Here is a 23,954-nt window from a genome sequence, read left to right as displayed (position 1 = left end):
GCCAGAGGTCTTTGATACGCTCCCAGGTATATTGCTCCGGAGCTCTTTAGTTTTTCACACTTCAAGGGAATGTGGATGGAGGTTTCGTCCTCTATGCAACAAAAACTGCACGCCGCAATATTTGCTAGGTCTAGCGTCTTCAGATGTTTGTTGAGGTGACAGCGCCCCGATAGAACTTCTGTTAGTATTCGTAGATTGTTCTTACTTAGGTTGATATATTCAGCTGATCTACTCTGGTTATAGTTTCCCAGAAGAGTCTTTACCTATCTCAGCCCTTGTAGGTTGCCTCAATAATTGGTTTTGTTCCTTTCTACCTTCTATTCCAGTGATTTTTCCATTCTTCTGTAGCTGATACCACAGAAGGGTTCGGGTTCCTCCATGGGACTGGTCTGCCCCCGCTTTAGTGAGCTTATCAACTATTTCATTTCCCTTAGATCCGGTGTGTCCCGGAATCCATTGTAGGGTAATTTTATTTTTCTTGCCTAGCTCGTTCAATTTTTCTAGGCAATCCCTAACGAAATTGGATTTTATGATATTGGAGCTTGACTATCGGACAGAATTATGATCTCCTATTTGTGACATTTTCTTTCTAGATTGAACCGAACACATTTTTCAATTGCATAAATTTCTGCTTGAAAAATGCATGGTGCGCTGCCCAGACTTCCAGAGTATTTGGTTCTGGACACTTATACTCCTATTCCAGTACCATCTGCTGTTTTGTATCCATACGTATACCATTTCTGTTAATTTTTTGTATGGTGTTTTGTTTTCACAGTTGATTATAGAGTTGAAGTGAATATTATACATCACCACTCAAAATAATTAGTAGAAATCTATAAAAGTTGTCGAATAGTGCCACACGAGTTAAGCGAGATTCAAGCGAAACATTGAGTAGAGGTGTGTAAATAGCTTCTTGCCCTGCCAAAAGATGATTGTTCTTTTAGACGCATTGTTACTTGTGATGGAAAATCAATTTATCTAAACAACTCGAACATAGAAAAACAGTGGTAAGAATTACCGGAACCCGTCGCAAAGAGAGGTCGTATCGAGCGGAAAGTCTTGTTGTCTGTCTGGTGGAATTATGATGGTTCAATGTAATTCAAAATAATTCCAATTGATCGAACTATCAATGCTGCGGTATATAGTGGACAGCTGATGCGATTGTATTAGGTTTTATCAGAGGAATATGCAGGTTTATTTAACTGAAAGCGGGCTCTCTTACAATAAGACAATGCTAACCATATACTGCGAAAGTTATGCGGAGAACTTGATGGTATTAAGCTCCTACCATATCCAGCATTTAGTCCGAATCTTGCACCGTCGGATTATTCATTATTTCGATCCATGGCGAAATTATTACGTGTGAAAAATTTCGAATCCAAAGGTTTTTCCAAGGTTTAAGAGGGCTTGCTGAACGTTTGGTTAAAACCACAGAATACGATGGACTTTATTTAGAATATTAAGGTTTTCTTGTTGATTACTTATTTCATAAACAAAGTGAACCTTGGAAACCGACATAATGATTATCGAAATAACGATGTATTTCTACCGAATATCATTAAACACAAAATTCAAAAGCAAAGCAGCCTCAAATTTCTTACTCTAATGTTTATTTACAATACAAAAACATTATCTTCGCTAAACATGTTAATCTTTGTACTATGAAACATTTCAGTCGAAAAGAAATATTCCATATGTTTAGGTATATCCAAGGTATTCAATTCTAACAAAACCCGTTAATTAAGAACAATATATAGTAAACAAATTGTTTCTGCAGACTTACACAGTGAATAAAGTTTGTTTCTCTGAGATATGCTCAAAAACTGACTTAAATGAATCATCTTCGAAGTACACTTTCTCTCTAAAGAGGAACTTCTTGATGAAATAAATTAGGATACATAAATATAAAATCACATCTGGTATACATAGTTTGAGTTTGATCGGGGAGTATCGGGACACCCTATAAAAATTTTATTTACCTCATCCTTGCTTAAACTTTCAGCTTGAATAGTATCGTTTTTATACAAGTTTTCTAGTAAAACGTGTTCTGAATTCTCTTTCAAATTATCGTTTTTAGTAACTACCATAAGTTCAAAATTTTTAAAGCACTCTCTTATATGTTCTTCTGATTTGGAAATATCTACAAATGAAGAGTAAGTTTTAGGAAGCATAGCAGCATTAAATGGTTGAACAGTTGGATAATAGATATGAGATCAAATATTCCTTGGAGCGGTGTTGAAATCTCACTATTTGGACTTAATACAGTATACTCACCAGTTTTTTGAGATTCGGAGTTTATTGGAAATATATAAAAACTATCTATTTTAACTTCTAAATTGTTATTTAGTCCTACCACGTATATACTTTTTGACATTCCTTTGTGAATGTCCAGAATTTCGGAGAAGTTCGAAGGATATGGACGTTGGACTTCCAGTTTAATTTCACCGAAATTCAAACTGTATATTTGTATATTTTCCTATAAATAAATATACTGTAAGAACATTGATTTTCACGAAGCGTATATATATATATATATATATATATATATATATATATATATATATATTTATAATAATGCAAATTTTGACGTCTAAATCTACCTTTCTTTTAAAAATTATCAAAAAAAAACAGAATTTTAAATTTTAAAACAGAAGAGATCTAAAATTAAGAACATTTAGATGCATTATTTTATATATATATATATATATATATATATATATATATATATATATATATATATATATGTATATATATATATAAATATATATATATTTTTTTTTATTGGGAATGTGGCAACACCAAAGTGGACTAACTTCTATATATTTTCCGAGCTTTTGAATTCTTATGTATTCATCGTCTGGGACTGAAATTATGGTCAAATACAATATAAGAAATATGTATAAATGTATAATAACAATAAAATTTTAGTTACAATAATGAATTAAGATTTCCGGTGATTTTGATATTATTAAAGCCTGTAAAAATTTTTAAATATTGATTAATTGGAATATTGATTATGGTTACTACAGGAATTTTCATTAATTTTTGATTGGTTTTATTTTGAAAGACGTACTTTTTTCGTCAAATAATTCTTTCAATAATTTTTATATTTCGGTCTTTATCTTCAAAATTTAATTTTTAATCAGAAGAGATCTTAAATCAAGATAATTTAGTAACAAGAACATAGTGTTATGAGCTCGTCCACGACATGGACCATGAAGACGTACATAAACAGCGGCGATTTGATTACATTGTTTTTAGAACCAATTTGTAAGCAGGCCTTTTTATTTATTTGTTTGTTTACTTACTATCTAGAATTACTCGAGAACTTTTTTTGGGCATAAATACGTGCCTGTTTAGTAGCGAGGAGTCAGTATATAATTGATTATCATAGTAAACGAAATAGTAAATATTAACCGGTGAATAAATAAATCAAGTAAGAAAGAGACATTATGTATAGATTAAACCGTTGAAATAGTTTAAATAAATGAGAACAACATCACAATAGAAAAGAGTTGTAAATTATTATCTTTTCTGTTTAAACCTTATAATTAACACAAGACTAAAATTGTCCTTTAACTTTTTAGAGACATAAAACAAATAATGAAGCTCACTTTAGTCGGTATTATTATTAAATAAGTTTTGTTAACTTTGACTACTTTGGACATTTGAACGTCATTTTCTGTTTTAAATCTAGAAACTGGCGTGTACTCCAAATCTGTAACAAATAAAGTTTATAAATATTACGCTAAAAATTGAAAAAATTAGTTGAGATGTGATGAAAAAATGCAATGATGAAGTTTTATAGTATCTATTACTGACACTGCATCTGTTACTACTAATATTTTCATGCTCTCATGTGTTGAGACAAACGGTGGAGTTTGAATCCTTTCACACTTTAGCCTGTGAGATCATTAGTATGAAACATGGATCTTGAGCAACGCATTGACATTCAAGTTGATAAAAAGCTTACGATATGTTGATATTTGTCTCTGATGATCATGTAGTGATTTTTCGTGACTGGAGACTGTTGATAACTGGTATGAGAGATTTAGAAATGGGAAAAAACTAGTTGAGAGCGAAGTACAATCAAGACTTCCCTCGACCTCACAGACAGAAGAAACTGTATATAAATAGATAAACTTGTTTGTTTTTGTTATCAGAATAATAAGACGCTGTGTCAGAAGTCAATTTTACTCGCATATTTCCAAATGCTATTAGTATTTCTGTCTGTCTACGTTCGTCTTATCAGATATACTTCAAAGCTTTTTTTGACTCATCCCGAAAATAGAAAGTGTGCTATAAAGACCATTCTGGGTACTGACAAGGTTTTGACAAAGCAGTTGGTGGTTATTCAGAAATCATGGAAAGGTGGTACAAATGTATTGGGTAGTACTATGAAGGGAATTATTCGTTTTTTACTTTGTTTGAAAATAATCCATGGCATTTGTTTATCACACTTATATTAAATAACATTTGTTTTAGAAGGAAAATCATTAATGAGAATGTTAGAGATGTGAAACAAGCTTATTATAGTACGTTTTGCATGATATTGTATATTGCATGTATATGCATTTAAGGAAATATTGTTCAACTAAAAAAGATGGAGATGACGACATTTCAATTGTAATAATATTATCTTGCCCTATGTCATAATAATTTTTCATTCTTTCAGTAATTTCTTAAGACATTTGGAATATATAGAGGTATGATACTTGTTGATAGTTTATACTTAATACATCATCTATCATTTTTAGAAAATAATGAAAACAAAAAAAAAAATAAAAAGAAGAAGTCCAAGAATGACCATCAAATGGTTCGGTTATATTCTCAAGCTAATGTTTTTAGTGCATATATATGATCTACTTCATCACTTGTACCAGGCATATACTTATTAGTACAATGAATTTAATTTAATTACTGATTTAATTATAAAAATGTATATTTACCATTCCAGCGATAAACTGTATTGATTTTAGATTTGCTATAAATGATGACGTAACTTTCATTTGTATTACCATAAATATCCAACTGTATTGGATTGATAGTTCTTAGATGTTGTAATTTGGTAATTTTCTCATTAATAAATTGGTATACGAATGAAGGCACCTAAAATTTCCGGACGGTAAATTTGATATTCAACACATGAAATATTAATGCGATTACTTACTGTTCTGTCAGATAAATCTTGTAGAATTATAATAATTTCAGCAGTACGAGTAGTAAAAGATCCAAGTTTTATCGCTCCAGTCGTAAAAACTGTTTGGATTTCATCAAAATGAAACCCCAGCCACTTATATATCCTGAAAAATAATAAAAACATTTAGTATATCACAGTTTACAATTCAGATATGCAAAAATATTCTCACGATGTGACTGCCAGGTTATCTCCTTTGTTATTAGCCACAATTAAGAACAAATTTCGATTATTAATGAAAAAATGTGCATCAGTGGCATCAGGAATGAAGAGATTTTGTATCAGACTGAATTTAGTAGTTCTGTTAGATATATACACATACGCTTCTCCCATTATTTCAGATTTGATTATTATAAAACTGAAGTTATCAAACACTATATCCTAAAAAATAAGAAATTTGTAAGCACTGTAGTTTTCTTTTAATCTGAAATTACACAAAGTAAGGGGTGTTTTTCAGTAGATACACAAGTTTAACTGATATAAAATATCAATGAAACAGGCTTGGTATTAGTATTGGATTAATTTTAAGAAATGATTGAATATAATATCGGACGTTTTGCCGCAACTGCGTAATCTGCAACACCAATCTTCACAAACTTTTCGCAGCGCATGCAGTCGTATTTCTCTTATAAATCTTCGAATTTTCACTTCCAGGTGATCAATTTTTACTGATTTGTCGACGTAAATAAGTGAAAGAAAATAATCTAATAGGGTTAAATAACATGATCTTGGTGGTCAATTAATGGACTATTACGTTTAATTATTCTCCTTTCAAGAGTAAATCAAGCGCGTGCTGTATGGCATGTGGCCTGTTGGCACCACAATTCAGCAAGATTAATACTAGCTAATCATTTCATTGACTATTGACAGAAACATCCTGACTATAATTGTTTTGGAAGACATATGGGCCAATGACTTCGGCAACCCATAAAACGCACCAAATAGTAATTTACTGTGGATGTGGATATAGTGTTTCGACAAAAGCTTCTGGATTAGCCTCACTCCAAATGCTACAATTCTATTAATTTACGTATCGATCCATTAAAAATGGGCTTCATTGTAGAATGGAAATTCATTATCAATTTGCTCTTTAGCCCATTATCCGAATTGGTGGCGTATACGATTGTCGGTTGGCTTTATGTTGAATCTCGAAAGCTTTTAGGCCAAGATCCTTTAATAAAATCTTCTATAATGCTGAAGAATACAACCTCAGTTGCTGATGACCATGAATTGATTTATTTGAATGTTCTCCAATGGTTTTCTGTACAGCGACTACAGTTTCTTCAGTGCTGACTATTCATTATTAGAATCCGCTACTTTGAAATATGATTATGTGCGCCATAAAATGAAGGAAGAATAAGCTTAACAAACAGAATTATTTTATATTTATTTTTTATATACATATTTTAAAAAAAAACAACCATTTGTAAACGTGCTCTAGTGTAAATCTATCCATAATGAAATGTAAAAACAAAATATTCGTAGAAATATTTACTGGCATTGAGAACTGCTATTCAGAGTATATATCTGCCACACTCTCCTTTGTTACATTAGTCACCTTGTTAATGAAATTCTTGTTGTAATAATGCTTTCATTAGATCTCAATGGCTGGATTTAATTAGATTGATGATATTAATTATTGGAATTAATTTTTGGAAAAAAATTATGCATTACTACAATTGTTAGGGTTATTTGAATATGGGCATAACTCTCACTATTCTAAATATTATTTTCAAAAGGCTCCAGCATCAAGGCTTTGGATCTAATGAAGTGCATCTAAAAACTTGTAGGAACTTTGTTTTCAGAAATTTTAAGTTGATTTGAAATATATTTGGAGAAAATTATATATATCATCATGTAGTCAAATGCTAACAACCATATTTAAGCTTAATATTTTTAGTAAACACAATTAGCTCTCCAGTTTTTTCAATTAAACTGAGGGGACATTTCATTAAATGCTATTTATAAGGTTTTTCTGTTCATTGTCAGTTAGAAATTTCATTTTATTTTATCCAAGGTATTTGAGCTGAGGAAGCCTAGATTTAGAGAAAAATTGAGCTTTGGTTTTTGATGTGATGAAACCGAGCTTCGTATTATGCTGCTTTTTCGTATATAATTTTTCATTAATCAATTTAACTGGATATTTACAGTTTTCTATGAAAGAATCAATTTTTGTTGACTTCTCGTCAAACTATTACGGCAACTGCAAAATGTAAACAGCTATGGAGGAGAATCGAGATACACTTTGGAACGTTTTCTTCTACTGATCATTTACTGGGTTTCTAAATGATGAATTCCAGACGTTATTATTATTCTTGTTAAAATGTTGGTTGTTATAGTTACCAATGCGTGTCTCAAAAATTAAGTGATTGTTATCTAATATCAACAGTATTATACGTTAGTAAACTAAAATATCTTACTTTCATGAATGTTATTTTTTCACTGTCCCGGATTTTATCGAAAGTTTGATTCTGTGGTACCAATAACAATTTTTTACTAGATATTTCATACAAATCTTGCTTGGTAAGCACATAGGTTGAATTCAAGTATGAATACATTCTTATATAGTCATGTATTCCAGTAATATTTTCCTCAAAGTTTTCTATAGCTATGTTACTAGAATCTAAAACACGGAGCAAAAATAAAATTTTGCAAATACCATTTATTATACAATATAATAGAAAATTTAATATGTTTAAGGAGTTTTTTTTCGTAAAACTATTCACTATGATGGTTATATGTGGAGAACAAAATTTTCAGCTCACTCAGACATATTCTTAAAATCGAAAAAGTAATAATTAGTTATTTAAAAGAGTTTGAAGTTTATCTTATAAAATTACCTCTTTTATTGAAAGTCCGTCTTGTTTGCAAAAATTGCTCTTCCAAAAATTTGGACTGTTGATCAAGATATTCATTTAAATTTACACATAATATTTGATAAACACTACAAATGGATGCAATCTAAAATTAAAGTAGAAGAAAATATATATTGAAAATATATCTGAACATAATTTTTACGTAAACTTACAAAAAGGAAGTATAATACATATATGACCATTTTAGTGACAATTAATACTTTAACTGCACTGTAATAGTAGTTTACAATGTTTTTCTTTTCAAAAAACTTAATCCAAAAAAAAAGACGGAATGTTTTAGTTTTATAATGGTTTCTATAGCCCTGCGTAAAAATCGATACTACTCGAGTTTTCTTTGGCATGTAATAGATGGCGACCAGCATTCGTTTTAGTTATACCTCTAATCACTACTATACAGTTTGTCTCACTATCAATTTATGGCATTATTTGAGCGTCTTCGTTCTATTCATCAAGATAGTTTCGTTTAATCATTGCAACGCGTTCTAACGTTACTATCCCATTTTTATACAATAATTTTCTGCTGTTGTAATGGCTTATATTTTGCTTGAAATTTTTTTACAGAGCCAATTGTCATGGATTTAAATATGGAGAAAAAGCTCCAAAAATGGCCTTGAATTATCAACTCGTTGTTTCTGTTTCATTATGAGCAAACAGGGCATCCATTTGGAAGAAGTTTTTTTATGCTCAACTGTTCACATAAAATGGTGTAAAGACTAAACTAAATCTCAAATAAATTACAATGGATTGAGTTTTGAGAGATGAATATTATTTGCCCCAATTTTAAATTTTTAGATTACCTCTTTCCAAAAGGGACAGAAAAGATCCGATTTTTCTCTTACGCCCAAACAGATGTATCTCACACAAGATTATAAGTAACCCCAGATATTAGTTTTTTCCAAATGTTTTCAGTTTTAATATTCAAGAGCTCGCAAATATCAAGAAAATCTTATAAATCTTCAGTTTTCAATTTGTATACTGTTTGACTGATAAATCAAAACCACTAATAATCTATAGCAGCAGCGATACGTGTTTCTAATCCTGCTGGTTCGGAAACAGTTATAGCCGAAGTAATAAACATTTAGGTATTGGCCTGGGAGATAAGAGACAATTGGCGAGACTACCTGTTTATTGAAGCCGGTTGTCAGTAAACCATTATTTTTTATGCTTGGCAAACGGATATCTATCCAACGTACATCTCATCATTAAATGACAGTAACGGAGATACCCGTGGTTAACTGAGCAATTAAACTTTCAAATTGTTATGTGCACCAAGATAACAACGCTCATTCTATTCGAGCATTTCACTTTATGATTAGAGTACAATTTATACGAATTGCCAGGTTCATGGCGTTTTCTAATCTATTGACTGGACACCGAGTTCGTTTAACGTACCCTACCTGAACCCCATTTTCGTAATTCGAATACATTTACCAGCGTTTCCGTCGTTACATCTTTATCTTCATAATAGTGATTGTTTCTCTTTCAATTATATTGAGTGAGTTAGAATAACAGATTTTAGTCATTTGCTTATTTATAAATGTTTATTAAATTTAAAAGTTTACTATTATAATGACTTGAAGCTATTACACCTTGGACGAATTAAATTCTTCTCTATATGAAAATAATCCAGTTAATGATCTCTGGTTTACAGAAATACAAAACCTCATTGTGACAATTATACTTATGTGAAAGAGTATTTCGATTTGTATACTGAACAAACTAGATAAATTATAGATTCCTCGTACAGTTTTCAAGTTCTGTGTTGAGGTTTCACTGTTTTAAAAAAGGTGAATGTCCTGGATTAGACTTTTCTATTTCTGTGATTTGGATGGAGCCTAAGAGTCATGTTGATGATATGAGTTTTGCGTAGTAGAGGTTTTAATCGAAATCAGGCGTGGATATATCCACACTTACAGTCTGTTTCACATGATGAAAATCCCCTCCCCCAAATTCACATAAATCAGTACAGATAACCAGTGAAAGTGGACATGAGGATGATACATTTACTCCAGAGATATTTCCTCAAAATGAAGTGATATAATAGCGTGATCTCAATTTACCAATTTTGAATTCCATAAAAGTCAAGTTTTTACAAGAATTAATACAATTTAAAGCCACCGCAAATCTTAATTAGATATTTCTCAGACGCTGAATACATAAGTATTCGAAAGCTCGGAAAATATATTAAAGTTAGTCCACTTTGGTGTTTCATTGCTGCGTTTCCAATAATAAACCGCTCATAATATAGCTGGCAAAGACTTCGTTACAATTTACATACAAATTCCAAACCATATCAAAAACTTATGGTCAATTAGCTGTTAAAAATTTAAAATCATGGTCCAAAATCAAAATAAAAATGGCGAATGAATACTCGTATAGCAGAAGATGCTTCCTACTGCAATGTAGAAAAAAGAACATTCCTCCCACCTTTCTACAGAATAATATCAAGCAAATTGAAAAAATACTCATACGCCACAAGAGAGCAACAATAGTTATTACATCTATAATAGGTTAGTACATAAGTTTTTAAATAATGAAATTGTTTGTGATCAAAAAACAATATTCAAACTTCAAAATGATCTCTCACAACTTAAAAACCAAATAATTGACACAACTAATGAATTCACTTTTGAAAATTTTTCTAGCAGACAACAAGTTATTTATAATAAATTATTTCACAAAATTAAAAACCAACAAAAATAAACTTAATAATCTTATTTATTAACAAAAAAATCAATTCAGTTCTTACATCCCAAGATAATTGGATTAAAAATATTTCAAATACAGAGATACCTAAGGATATTTTACAGTTTCTATCGTTAGGGCCTAAATTCAGTATTGAACCGATAATTACTAAAGATATTTCACTTAAAACTATGTTAGCCAGTATTGATTACATATCCTATTTCATACAAAATAAACAAGAAAGAAATGTCGTTATAGCGAAAGCAAACAATATTTTAACTAACCACATTCATGAATCCAAACAATCTTCTGTTTTTAGAGATTAATTATATAAAACCATAAATATTCTAAAAGAAAATCCAAATTTAATAGTCATACCATCTGACAAAATTAATGTCACAGTCATTATGGAAAAACAACAGTCTTTAGATTTATCCAAAGAACTTATCTACAATAATTCATCATACAAAGAACTCTAAAACTCTAAAAGCAACTAATAATTGTAACAAATTAATAAAAAAAGTTTTTAACAAAAAACAAATTGACAAAAAACCCAGAAGAAATCTACAAACTATAACGGTATTTCTGCTAAATTATACTGTTTACCAAAAATTCATAAACCTACTCTATCAGCTAGACTTATTGTAGCATCAGTTAACGCTCCCATCGAACCCCTTACTAAAAGACTCCTTTAAAATCAAAAAAACTTTTAATAATATGATATTACCACCAAATTATGTATTATTAGGATTGGACGTAATATCCCTATTTAGTAATGTACACTTAAATATATGCCTTACAGCTCTACAGCATAAATGGAGCGATATAAGTAAAAATTGTAAACTTAATAAACAAACTCTATTAGAATTAATAACATTCATTTTTAACAATACATATTACTCTTATAATAATCAAAATTACCACCAAATTTTTGGAACACCAATGGGGTCTTCAATATCCCCTATATTAGCAGATTATGTAATGGATTACATCTTGGACTTGGTAATATCTGTTTTACCTTTCCATATTCCCTTATACCTGTATATACTGCTCCTTTATTCAGAATAATCATAAAATTTTCAATACACATCAGTTATGTCAATATCAATGTGACTATTGTCCAATATAATTCGAATCTGTCTCGAGCGCCACTGATTTATTCGATACCATTGTAGAACTTTACTATCTGTTAAAATTGAAAGCTCATTTGGCAAGATATTCCAGTATATTTATTAGATAAAAGTCATTATAACTGAACCGCGAGACGATGTCGAGACACTACAAAGAAAAGATCTAAATTTTCAGTTCCAATTTTCGGGAAAGTTTATTGTCGATTAGTGAAAAGAAATTGGTAAAATTTCAAAGAGTCGCGTCTTTAAATCGATGTTTATTAGGTTGGGTTGCTTCTTTGATTAAAAAGGGAGATCTTTATTCCCCATCGGAACAAATAAGAAATAAGTAAAATGAATTAATTCGTAAGTTTGACGATCTTTATATCGGCATTTGTATTATATTAGAGAAATGAGAGAGTGAGGATTGTAAATCAACAATTTTACTTTGTTTACATATCTTCAACAGGATCATGATTTTCTGACAACTATGAGAAAATTTCAATAGTGTCAACTACTCGGAAACATATTTACTAATCTTGAAAACCTATTGTTATCCTGAATACGAGAAGATCGAAATATATAGCATTGGAATGAGGCTATTATGAAATTACTTGAATGTATATTCAATAGTACCGAGTAGTGTATCTAAAATTATGGAGCTCGCCTTCATTTTTCCATATTGATGTTATTATTTATATCTGGTGAGTTTCCAACAGTATCTCCACATTCTGAAGTAAACATAAAGGGCGGTTTCGGAATTTTCTTCAATTCCAACCATTTCTTGTTATAAAAGTCTTTAATGTGAGATATTCAATCCACGTTGGGTCTGAACGGAGCTTGGTGAAGATATACAACAATAACAGCTTATTCAACGCTGTGGTCTTCTCCATAGGACTCATGTAATTTTTTCAATAGTCCAGTAGTATTATTTTTGTTTGTGTAACTTCTCGGGACATATACGTCATATACGAGTACAACATCATCATAATAAAGAAAAACAGTCAATATTGCCTTTCCTATGACTTTGACGTGTTTTTTTGGTCTTGGCGATTGAGAATGCTTCCACTATGAAGACCATCTCTTTGCTTCTCGATCGTATCCGATTCATCACCAATAATAATCTAACTAGTTTTTACAAAGATATAGCAAATTTCTTGATTCAATTCTTCCATAATTTTTCACAGTTACAGAAACCTACAAACTGAAAAATGGTAATGGCGAGAACCAAAGAGTTCGTGACGACTATAATCTGGCCTGTCGGCAGTGAGAGCAATAAAAACGCGTGATCTGCTCATGGGATGATAGTGGTACCTTTTATAACGATTCGTATTGGCTGAAGCAATGTCTGAGAAAGTCAAGTTCACACAGCTGCGCGTTACATTAATTTATTATTATTATATTCTAAAAATTTTATATTAATAATTATTTTAAACTTTTGTTTTATTATGTTATTTATTTACTTTGATAAAAATTAAAAATTAAACTACATTTCTAACATGCGCTTTTACAGTAAGAATTATGTGACTGTATAATAGCGCATGTTGAACATGTACTTTAATTTTTATTATTCTTTAATATGTGGTATTATAGTTATGTTATACATTGACTATCCTCTATTTTAAAATAAATTTTATTGTTAAAAGTGGCTGTGATATTCATGGAACGAAATTTAAACTGTCTATTTACGTTATTCAATCTGAAGAACAATCATTTCTAAACGCGTCATTGCTTTAATACTTTTAGAATTTTGACAAAATGCATCTGAGGATACAAAGCATAATAAATATCTATTATTTATAAATATTCCAAGACTATAATGTTTACATATTGGATAAAAGTGGCACTGTTTTTAAATTCCACCAATAAAACGCTAAGACGACAAGAGTCACAATGACAATGGAATGTGATCATCCGGTGGTCAACATTAGTCCAAAGATATGTCGTTGATGAGATGGTCAAAGAGAAAAATAAAATTGTTCTACGATTGCCCCCTTACCATTGTAAATTCAACCCAATTGAACTCATATGGGCACAAATCAAGGGTGGGGTGGCAAGGAAAAACACAACATTTAAAATTAGTGATGTCCAAACTTTATTTACTAAAGCTTTGAATAATGTTACCCAAACCAATTGGAGTAAGGCAATCCAACATGTCCACTTTTTTCGAAATAAAATGTGGGACATTGATAATTTAATGGAAAAACAAGTGGAACCTCTAATAATAAATTTAAGAGCTGATTCATCCTCGTCGGAATCAGATTCCGATTTAGATTAAAATAAAAATTCATCCGCCCTTATATCCCTCTCAACCACCTTTTTTGAAAACATAGAATTTATTCAGGAAAGGACCTTGTGTTGTTTATAAAGATTATTATTATTTATATCGTTTTGTATGAATTTACTTTATAACCTTTGATACGTATTTGAATAAAACATATAGCACGACATGTCTTTCTTAGATATTACTTTACAGTATTAGGTACCTTTACATTTTTATTTAATATACCATAAATTTGAAAAACCGTCTAGCCATTCAAGGTTAGGGAAAACAAAATTACGATTAAAATAATAATTATATGTATTTATAGATACTTTTAAAAAAATCAAGGCAATGTGTGAAATATGTAGGTATAACATTTACTAGTTAACTAAGTGAACGAAGATTTTAATGTATGAATGCTAGCAATTGATAAATAAAAGTATTATTTATATGATATGATATTAAAATAAAGTATTTAAAATTCAAATAAAAATGTTAGTTTGAAAAAAGCATTTAAAATTCAATTCAAATTTGCCACTAAATACCTTTTAGTGTTGTGTATGGTGTGATTCAGGCTTACAATTTCTCTCTCACGCTCTATGTAATGTATAGTATAGCCGTTCTGTAATGAGCGGCTATACTATAGTTCTTTACAATACTTCCAAATCCAATTTTTTCATGCTGAAAGAAATGGTTTATATAGTAAAAACAAATTCTAGCAAAAATTTCTCGAAAAGCTGAGGATGCCAAGGGTGACAATCGAATCAAGAGACACAGACCAATTCAATATAAATAGAACTCGCAAAAGTGTAAAATTCCCGACGGTAATATTAGTTTAGTTTTTTCTTTGTTGGTTATCGATAGTTTCACGATAAAGTTTTTTCTATTCAAGAAGCTACCAACATTTTTTAATAGAGTAGGGACATAAATTGATGGCAATAATTAGTACAAATATATGATTTCAGAATAAAATATTTTGTAGCGCCACCCCTCGTAAATATTATTAGACTATTAGGACCATCGCATCGTCAAAGTCGGGGCAGTCCTTATTATTTATGGTTTATTTCTAGGTCAATGTGGAAGGTTCCAATTTATTAAATGATAGGAATAAACTTTCTACTTAGTTTTTATTTGACTATAAATCGACTAAGTTAAATTTACAATTTACTAGAGCCTAAAACAGAAGTGCTATTTTTTTATTGCCACTCTTACCCATACTTTACTACTTTTTACTCAAGTTTAATGTAGGATTTCCAATTTATTTTAACTGAAATGTAATGTGAAGATAACTTTTATTACCGAGGACACAAAATCACTTCTATTACATCCGAATTTCCTAAAAAGCCCGGAGGGTAAAAAATAAGGACATCATGCTTAGAACTTTACGATTTTGGATGTTTTAACTTTCAGGCATGGTCCATCACACGTGTATTCATTCCCATTATAGAAACAATGTAATTGGACTTTTAATTCTGGAAATTAAGCATTTCTGGCACGGTTGTCTATTCCGCGTTACGTAGTTTTGCTGTTATTACAAAGATCTTTGTTTGGGGGTTTTTAAATTTAGGAGGGTTGATTATATTTTACTAAAATTTTGGAGTAATGATTGATAAAACCAGTCTTTGTTTCAAATGTCAACAGGTTATTGTTTCAAAAATATAAATTCAGTTTTTGTATGTATCAAAGCATAAGCTGCTTTCGACCAGATTTGTTCTATATATTTGTTGTTTCCCTACCTATTCGCATATCTCGTTTTTATATGTTTTATTTTCATAACTGTCCAGCTGCTAGATCAAGGCTAAAGAAGCTCGAGCATCATTGCTGGATGAACCTTAGGCCACAGCTGAGAGCTGCGAGCAACCTGATGTTTTCTTATAACTGCCATTATTCGTTGTATTTTTTAATGCGAAAACCACTACCAGACGTGGACTTATGTCTTATATAGACTACCAGGATCCACGAGGTACTTAACAGGTTTACATTAATTTCCATCGTTAGATATATTCTTTACATTTTTTACGAAATTGAGGAAGAAAGTGGACATGTAGAAGTGGGGGCCCATCGAAAACAGTGAAATAATGGTCTATGAGAAAAAATCCACTGATTTAGTTTAAAGCGTTTTAACATCGTGTTTTGATGTGAATCCCTTGATGTCAAGAATTATTATCAGATTTTGCTCACATAAATTCTTTAACTTTGTTGATATGCGTTTGATAGCTTAGAGATAATTACTAGAATATTGGAAGAACGAATGCAATGAAAAATGAAGATGAGGTTTTGTGCAGTAAATTGTCTAGAATCTCTCAGACTCAATTTGACATTTTAAAAGGCCTCATCAAAGATATTATCAGTATTTTTGTAAAATTCGAATTTACTTTCACTGTCAAATGATAATTTGAATGCTGCAAATCTTTTCTACTAAATCAAATAAGTAAGTGACAATCATTATTATTGAAATAATAAATAAAGTAAACTATCAGGGCTAGATAGAAAGGTTGGTTGAATTTTTTAGACTGATTCGAATTCTAACTTCAACTCGTAGATAACTAAATTCAATTTAGTTATTATTATTATTGCATCTTTTTTAGCAACAAACGATGCCCTAATTGTGGATTCATCAAATCCATTTTAATTTAATTCTACTAAGCTTCCTCAATATTGTATAACTTATTCCTATTTACGTCTATCAACATTGTTACTAAAGAATGTGAAAATATTATATATCATTTGCTTGTTCATAATGACGTTGTGATATTCTATATATATTTAATCGACTTAATAATGTATAATCATATACTAAGTAGCAGTATGAAAAATAATTGCAGAAGACTTATGTATCGTGATAAACATGAACTGTTATATTTTCGTACTTAATCTATATATTCACAACCTCATTATACAAAAGCTGTTTCGACAGATTGCTGTGTGTCGCAGCAATTAAAAACGAAATTTCCACTTTTATTAGTTTCTACAAATTGGTTATTACTAGAAAACATAAAACATTTGCTACTTTGTTACCATTTTTGCAGTAAAATTTGTATACCTATTTCAGTGTGCTATAACCCCATTGGCTATTTTATATTTCCAATATGACTAATTTTATCTCAAAATTGGTATATACGCTATTGTAAAAGTCCACTTCCTATAATGTATCTTTATAGCGATTCTGATCATTTCACGTTTTAACATCCTTCATAGAATCGTTTCAACCGAACAATTCGACTTAATCACAGAAATTAATAAAATTATTAGCAAAAAAGTTCACTGAACTAATTAAAGATAAATAATATTTCTCGTACATTTTAAATCTAATCATATATTGCTACTAATTCTGATTAATCATGAATTATTTGACTCAAGAGTCACCACTAATAGATTTACGTATTTACGTATTCCTCAAAAAACTTTTTGATGGGCTGTAAAGGAAGCGAAGAGTCTCGTTGTGCTGTTTTTATTTGAAAAGTAGGATCAACTTCGTAGGAGAGTTACATAATTTCTGGAATTTTGGGAAGGGTTTCTTAAGGTGTGGTATCGATTCGTTGCGCTTATGGCCACCTAGATTCCATAGAATATTTTTGTAGTAAGTACGGGTACAACTGAAGCTGTATTGTTTCCTGTCATCGGCTATTTGGCTGGTGAACAGGAACCACAAATCTGCAACGGTGAAAATTAACGGTAAAGAAAAATTTGTAAAAGATTGAGCAATATTGTGAAACTATTCCTAAAAAAACAAGTGATGAAGAAAAGATAAAAAAAATAACAAATGAATAATATGCAGCTAAATACTGATAACATCGTAATAAATGAAAAGTAGTAGGATATAGAAACAAAATAAAAAAACTCTGGTAATAGAAAAAAATCTAAACATCAATCATAAGTGAGTGCAGAATATACAGAGTGTTCATAAAGTAACCCAACTTGTTAATATTTCAATATCTGTTAGAATCAGAAGAAAATGCTGAATTTTCAAATAATTCAAGCTATATCCAAGAGTGAGTAGAATTATATAGGTTCTACCGTTACTACAAAACAGCTTAACAAAATTTCATAACAATAAATTGTAAATCATTTCATATGAATTAGATTTAGTTATTTATGGAAGAAGGCAATATTTAAGGGAGGCTGGAAAATCAAAAGAAGAAGGACAAATTTTGTCACAATTATCTGGTTTCAAAAGCTCGTATGCATTTATAGCAGGTTTGTCTTCTGAGCTCCCATACATAGGGCTTTGCTATGGAACCTGTCATCATGCATTTTCAAATAAACTATAGAGCTGAGAATGAAAATAAAAATAGAAAAACTTCAAGTGAAAACTGTACAAAATACAAAAATTTCAAGACAATAAATTTTAACTTTATTCAATAGTGGATTTTCCAGCTGATTATTAGAATGTAATTGATCCTATATGACCAACTTTGTCATAATTAGCATCCATTATTATTTGGAGCCTTAGCGATTGTATGAAAAATGCATTTTTCATTTTTTAGTGCATTGTAAGGGTGGTTTGAAAAAATTCTCCTTGAATAGAAATAGTTTAAGAGTAAAAGTTTGTTTTCAGAAAACTTGACTTTCCTATTCATTCAAAATAAAATTGTAAGTTATGCTCACGAATTATGTGCAACAAGAATAAAACGAAAATGTACAGAAGATTTGAAAAATGGTTCAAATACCTGTTGAGAATGTGAGCAGATAGATTAAAAAAAATAGATAAAGTAAAAGAAGAAAAGTAAGACTGGATATGACACAGAATGAACAAGTACGAGAGCTGGAAAAATAAAAATAATCAAATGACTCTGGAAATATGTAGGAATAAATTATGTGAAAGCTTGATAGAAATGTGTTCCTCATAATTAATATTTTTTTCATTTGGTTTCCTTTTATCTAAATTGATTGGTATATAAATAAGAATATCTATAATTTTATAATCTTTCTGCTATCTGCGTTATTTTACTATAAAAATATTCTCTCATTATATTGGTATATCAACTCGTAAATCATTTATTTTGTTACATTATTTCGTAACATTTTCCAGTAAAATGAACGGTCTCCAATTGGATTATATTCTTACAAAATAATATATCTGCTTTTATAGATCTTTAAAAATAAATAAAACTATGTCGAAATGGTTGTTATTCAAAGTTATTTAAAAATTTCTTAGTGGTGATTTTCCTTTTATTACCTTAACACTTGAAATGATTTATTGTTGTTTAAAAGAAAGAAATAATAGTGCTTAATAAATCAATATTAACAGTTATTGCTTAAATCTATAAAATGTTACTTTGTTGCAATGTAATAATTACAAACTATTTCAAACGACATGGGAATGAACAACACATACAAGGAATATGATTGTGCTTATATGACATGTAATAACCTACTAGTGTATATGTTTAATTTACGAATATTGAGGATGATTTATTGCCATAATTTTTTACAACTATGTAGGTATTTGATTTGAAAATTCTTTATTACCAATGATTTAAGTTATGAAATACATCTAACGAGCATATGTAGGAATACAAAATAGAGATGTTTCTTCTAGTTTCGGAATTAATAGAGCTTATAATAAACTGATCTAACATAATTGAATCATTTTTTATAAACTTTTGTAATGGAAGCATCCAAAGTGAATTTTTAAATTAGGTAACTTTTTTATTTTCATACTGTTCAGGTTTCAAAGACGTGTGCTTGTTTATTTTGGAAGTGTAAACTAACCTCCAAACTTTGAATACCAATGGCATTTATGCTTAAGGCTTAATGCCCTGTTCGATAATAGACTATATTCAAAAGAATTTGGCTGATATTGAAATACAGTGCTTATCAACTTGCGCGTTGACTATTTTTTATCGTATTTATTCATTGCAATGAAGCTTCTCGAATTTTTCATTTTCATTTGTTTGTCTATTTTTGCCATGAATATGTAAATGTATAAAGTGAGAGCTTTCAAGAACGCCATTTTTCGATGCTAAGTCCAGCGCGACGCTTTGGATTCGGAATTACCCTCCAATTGTCAACTGGGCAGACTCTTTTCACATTAGAGTACATTTACATATATTTGCATGTGGTGATCGTTGGTCATTTATATACGAAGTCGGTTTCTGTCACTGAAAGATTAGGCTGTCACTCAAATTGTTCCGATATATTTCATGCTATTCTTTCGCGTGGAAAATGCCGGTATAAATGACTAGCAATCATCCTAATATGTAGCAAAATACGTATTCATTAATATCTATTAAATGACCCGCAACATTCAATGGGCAGCCATTTATCAAGCTTTGCTGTGTATGCACGGTATTTAGCTTCCTATTACATTTTACCTCGTTTTTTCATAGATACAGTTGTTTAATTGAAATTTGAAAATGGAATATGTATTGCTCCCAAAAAGTCTATTTTTATTACCTTATTGATTGATTGATTTGCACAGTTTCCCAAAATATTTTGCGTTTGATATGTATATTTTAATCATATTCATATTTATTGAAAAATAGTGGCGAGAAGATTGGAAAAGTACTTCAAGCACTGCGTGTCAGAAATTTCGAAAATATCTAAAAAAAAACTAGTTTTTCATAAGAAAAAATTTGAGTTGCATGCACTTGAAAATGACAATTATTCCATATTTTTTAGATGGCACATGAGTATTGGTCGAATTTTGGTTCAATGTGATCAAAAGAATGAGACAATATAGATATTATTACATAGCTCCAAACTAAAATGATTGCATAGATACTATTATGAGCTTTCCTACTGATAGACCTATAAAAATTCAACGTGATTCAAAATCTAACCAATCAAAAATTAATCAAAATTCCAATAGTAACCATAATCAATATTTCAATTAATCAATATTTCTATCAACATCAATTTGCATATTAAATTATGAATTCTATGAGTTTAAAAATTTTTACAAGCTTTAATAATATCAAAAATTACCGGCAATCTTAATTAATTATTGTAAGTAAAATTAGATTATTGTTATACATTTATACATATTACTTATATTGTATTTGACCATAATTTCAGTCCCAGATGATGAATACATAAGTATTCGGAAGGTCGGAAAATATATTAAAGTTAGTCCACTTTGGTGTTTTCTTGGCACCTTCCCAATAAAAAACTGCTCATAATATAGCTGGCAAAGACTTCTTTACATATAAATATATATATATATATATATATATATATATATATATATACATATATATATTTACAGTTTTGAATTCCTTCCATTACAAGAACGTATGACAATTTGATTTCAACAAGACGGGGCTTCCATCCATAGCTCATAAAACGTTAGAGTACTCCTTAAAAATATGTTTAATGGGAAGGTGATTCACAGATATTCAGATATTTTTTGGCCTCCTAGGTGTGCTGATTTGACTCCCCTTGACTTTTTTTTATAGAGTACTTAAAACAGCAGGTTTATCAGCGAGGACCATTTGAAGATGTAGACCATTTGGAGAGGATTATTTCTGAAGAATGCCAGAAAATTACTCCAAATATGGTATGAAAAGTAACACAAGAGTTTGACAAAAGAACAATTAAATGTTTACAAAGAGAACGTGGATATGTCGAAGCTGTAGGACATTGATTTAAAATTTAAATTATATTTGTTTGTGTCCAATAAATATTCTTTCTATGGATTTTCCAATTTCTACAATAAATAATTATAATGCATTCATTACGTATGTAAATTGTAAGGTTGCTCAAAAACAGTAATAAATGGAAAGGTTATCATATTTTTAACAGGTAAGAGAGATAAATTGTATTCAGCCAGAATAATTAATACGTAATGATTAGTAAATAATCACAAAATCTGAATTTTTATAATAAATGGCTGTCATTGCATAAACAACTTCACTTTATAACATTTTCTGAATGTGAAAAATAAAGATACTTTACTCTTGCATAGAATCCAAATTTATTGGCAAACCTCGTATAAGTACTGCTTTAAAAAATTGATATTTGATGATTGAATTTTAGCTTTTGGACCATGCAAAACTTTTTATCAAGAATAACGTTTTTCATAAAATCATTAATAAAAAAGTTTATGTTTATGTTTCTAAATATTCTTGATTTTAGGTTTTTTCTGTTTCAAAATTAGTTTCTTCTGATAATTTTATTAAAACAATGATAAAAATTGACGTTTCAACTTTTCTTCAACTCTTTTTCAAAATATAATAATTTGCGTATTTATATTGATCAATAGATCACCTTCATCATGAATATCAAAATAAGAATAAAATCAAACTAGAATTTTGTTCTAACAAGAAAAATTAATTCTTCCTTGCTCCCTACATCTCAAATATATAGCAGTAATTAATCAAATTATTTGTAGTTTTATTAGAATTTACAAAATAGAGCTATAAATTTAACTTAAATTATTTAGGTTTTTTTATCATTTATAGCTTTTTCGTTCTTATGAAAGTGCTATGGGAGCTTCCATTTCAATTGTTATTGCATAATTGGCAATGAAAGATCTTTAGGAAACAGTCCTTAGCAAACTTGATATAAATATTCCATTCTTTCTCCGATATGTAGATAAATGCATTACTGCCGTACCAAAGAATCAAATTGAAAATATAAATAAAAAATTCAATCTTGAAATGGACAAAAACAGAGCTAGAGGATATTCAGATGTTGACACGAACAATGATGACGACGAACAACAACCACCATCCGAAGTCATCCATTATTAGAACAACATTTCTCTGAAAAGAGAGGGAAAGAGGCTTGATTGACCTTGTCAACTTACACTTAAACCGAGTATCTGGAACAAAGTTTGCAACAGGCCTTACAAGGTAGTTTCCATCACGAGTTTAACTAGTCCCGTATTGATAAAATAGCTTCAAATAGATGGATTACTAGGAGAACTCTCTTTTTAGAGACTGAAGGCTTCACGTGGCTATTCAGGATCAAGTTATCAACGCTAGCAGCTAAACAAATGTTATTGAGGGGTCCGAACAGTCAATTCGATAAATGCGGAAACTGTCAACAAACATAAAAAACCATTCAACATATAACATCTGCTTGTAGTGTGTTAGGTAATACTGACTATCTGCACCGGCATGATCAAGTGTGGAAAATCATCCACCAGAAGCTGACCAATAAGTTTGATCTCAATACTTATATATCGTTCTAGACAGGTTACGAATAACAGAGCTAACGTCGTGATAGTTGTTAGAAGAGTTCATTCAGTCCTTCTCGTCTTGGAGAATAATACATTGACATAGTTCCTCAACGAATTCAAAGCCATGCTCAACCAACCAATTCAGCAAATAGCATGGTTTTAAACATGCTTACAACAATACTCAATAAATATATTTCACAATGTTCCTTAGAATAGCACAACGGAACGCCAATGACTTAGAACAGCATAAAGAAGAAGTCAAACTGTTTTTAACACAAAACCAAATACTTGTAGATATACTACTTGTTAGTCTATTATTGCATTTGTTGGAGCGTCAATCATAATTAGAATACCACCACAAAGATTACACAACTTTAAAACAGACTGGGAAGCAAACCGTAACAAAATCAATGAAACGGTAAATTTAAAGATTAGGCTTAAGGAACCAGGAGATATCGAAAGAGTAGCAGATCTATTTAACTCACAACTTCAGCTAGCCCAAACTGCTACGCCAAACATGAAACAGAAAAAAGGAAACAAAGATGTCCTACTCGGAATAAAAAGACTAATAGCAGTAAAGATAGAGGCTCGGGCAAAATGGCAAAGGAGTTACATTCCTGCAGACAAAAATGCGGGGATGAACAATTTGAGAAATACGTATCTAAATTAACAAGAACAGATAATTCCATTTGGAAGC

General features: G+C 30.1%; 1 protein-coding gene across 1 annotated transcript in view; it reads right to left on the bottom strand.

Annotated features, from left to right (window-relative positions):
• The window catches only part of LOC130450794 (uncharacterized), a 37,522-nt gene extending 29,157 nt beyond the window's left edge, over positions 1-8,365 (bottom strand). Inside the window, exons 1-9 of the mRNA XM_056789425.1 lie at positions 8,226-8,365; positions 8,038-8,158; positions 7,618-7,820; positions 5,370-5,578; positions 5,171-5,303; positions 4,950-5,109; positions 3,615-3,718; positions 2,275-2,476; positions 1,980-2,140 (exon numbers count right to left, since the gene is read on the bottom strand). Coding sequence (XP_056645403.1) covers positions 1,980-2,140; positions 2,275-2,476; positions 3,615-3,718; positions 4,950-5,109; positions 5,171-5,303; positions 5,370-5,578; positions 7,618-7,820; positions 8,038-8,158; positions 8,226-8,255 — 1,323 coding nt within the window. The 5' untranslated portion in view covers positions 8,256-8,365. The remainder of the gene's footprint in view (positions 1-1,979; positions 2,141-2,274; positions 2,477-3,614; positions 3,719-4,949; positions 5,110-5,170; positions 5,304-5,369; positions 5,579-7,617; positions 7,821-8,037; positions 8,159-8,225) is intronic.
• Positions 8,366-23,954: the final 15,589 nt, after the last annotated feature.

Source organism: Diorhabda sublineata, chromosome X (genome assembly GCF_026230105.1).
Source record: "Diorhabda sublineata isolate icDioSubl1.1 chromosome X, icDioSubl1.1, whole genome shotgun sequence".
Lineage (NCBI taxonomy): Eukaryota > Metazoa > Arthropoda > Insecta > Coleoptera > Chrysomelidae > Diorhabda > Diorhabda sublineata.
Note: the sequence above shows the minus strand (reverse complement) of the source record. Positions and strands in the feature narration are given on the sequence as shown.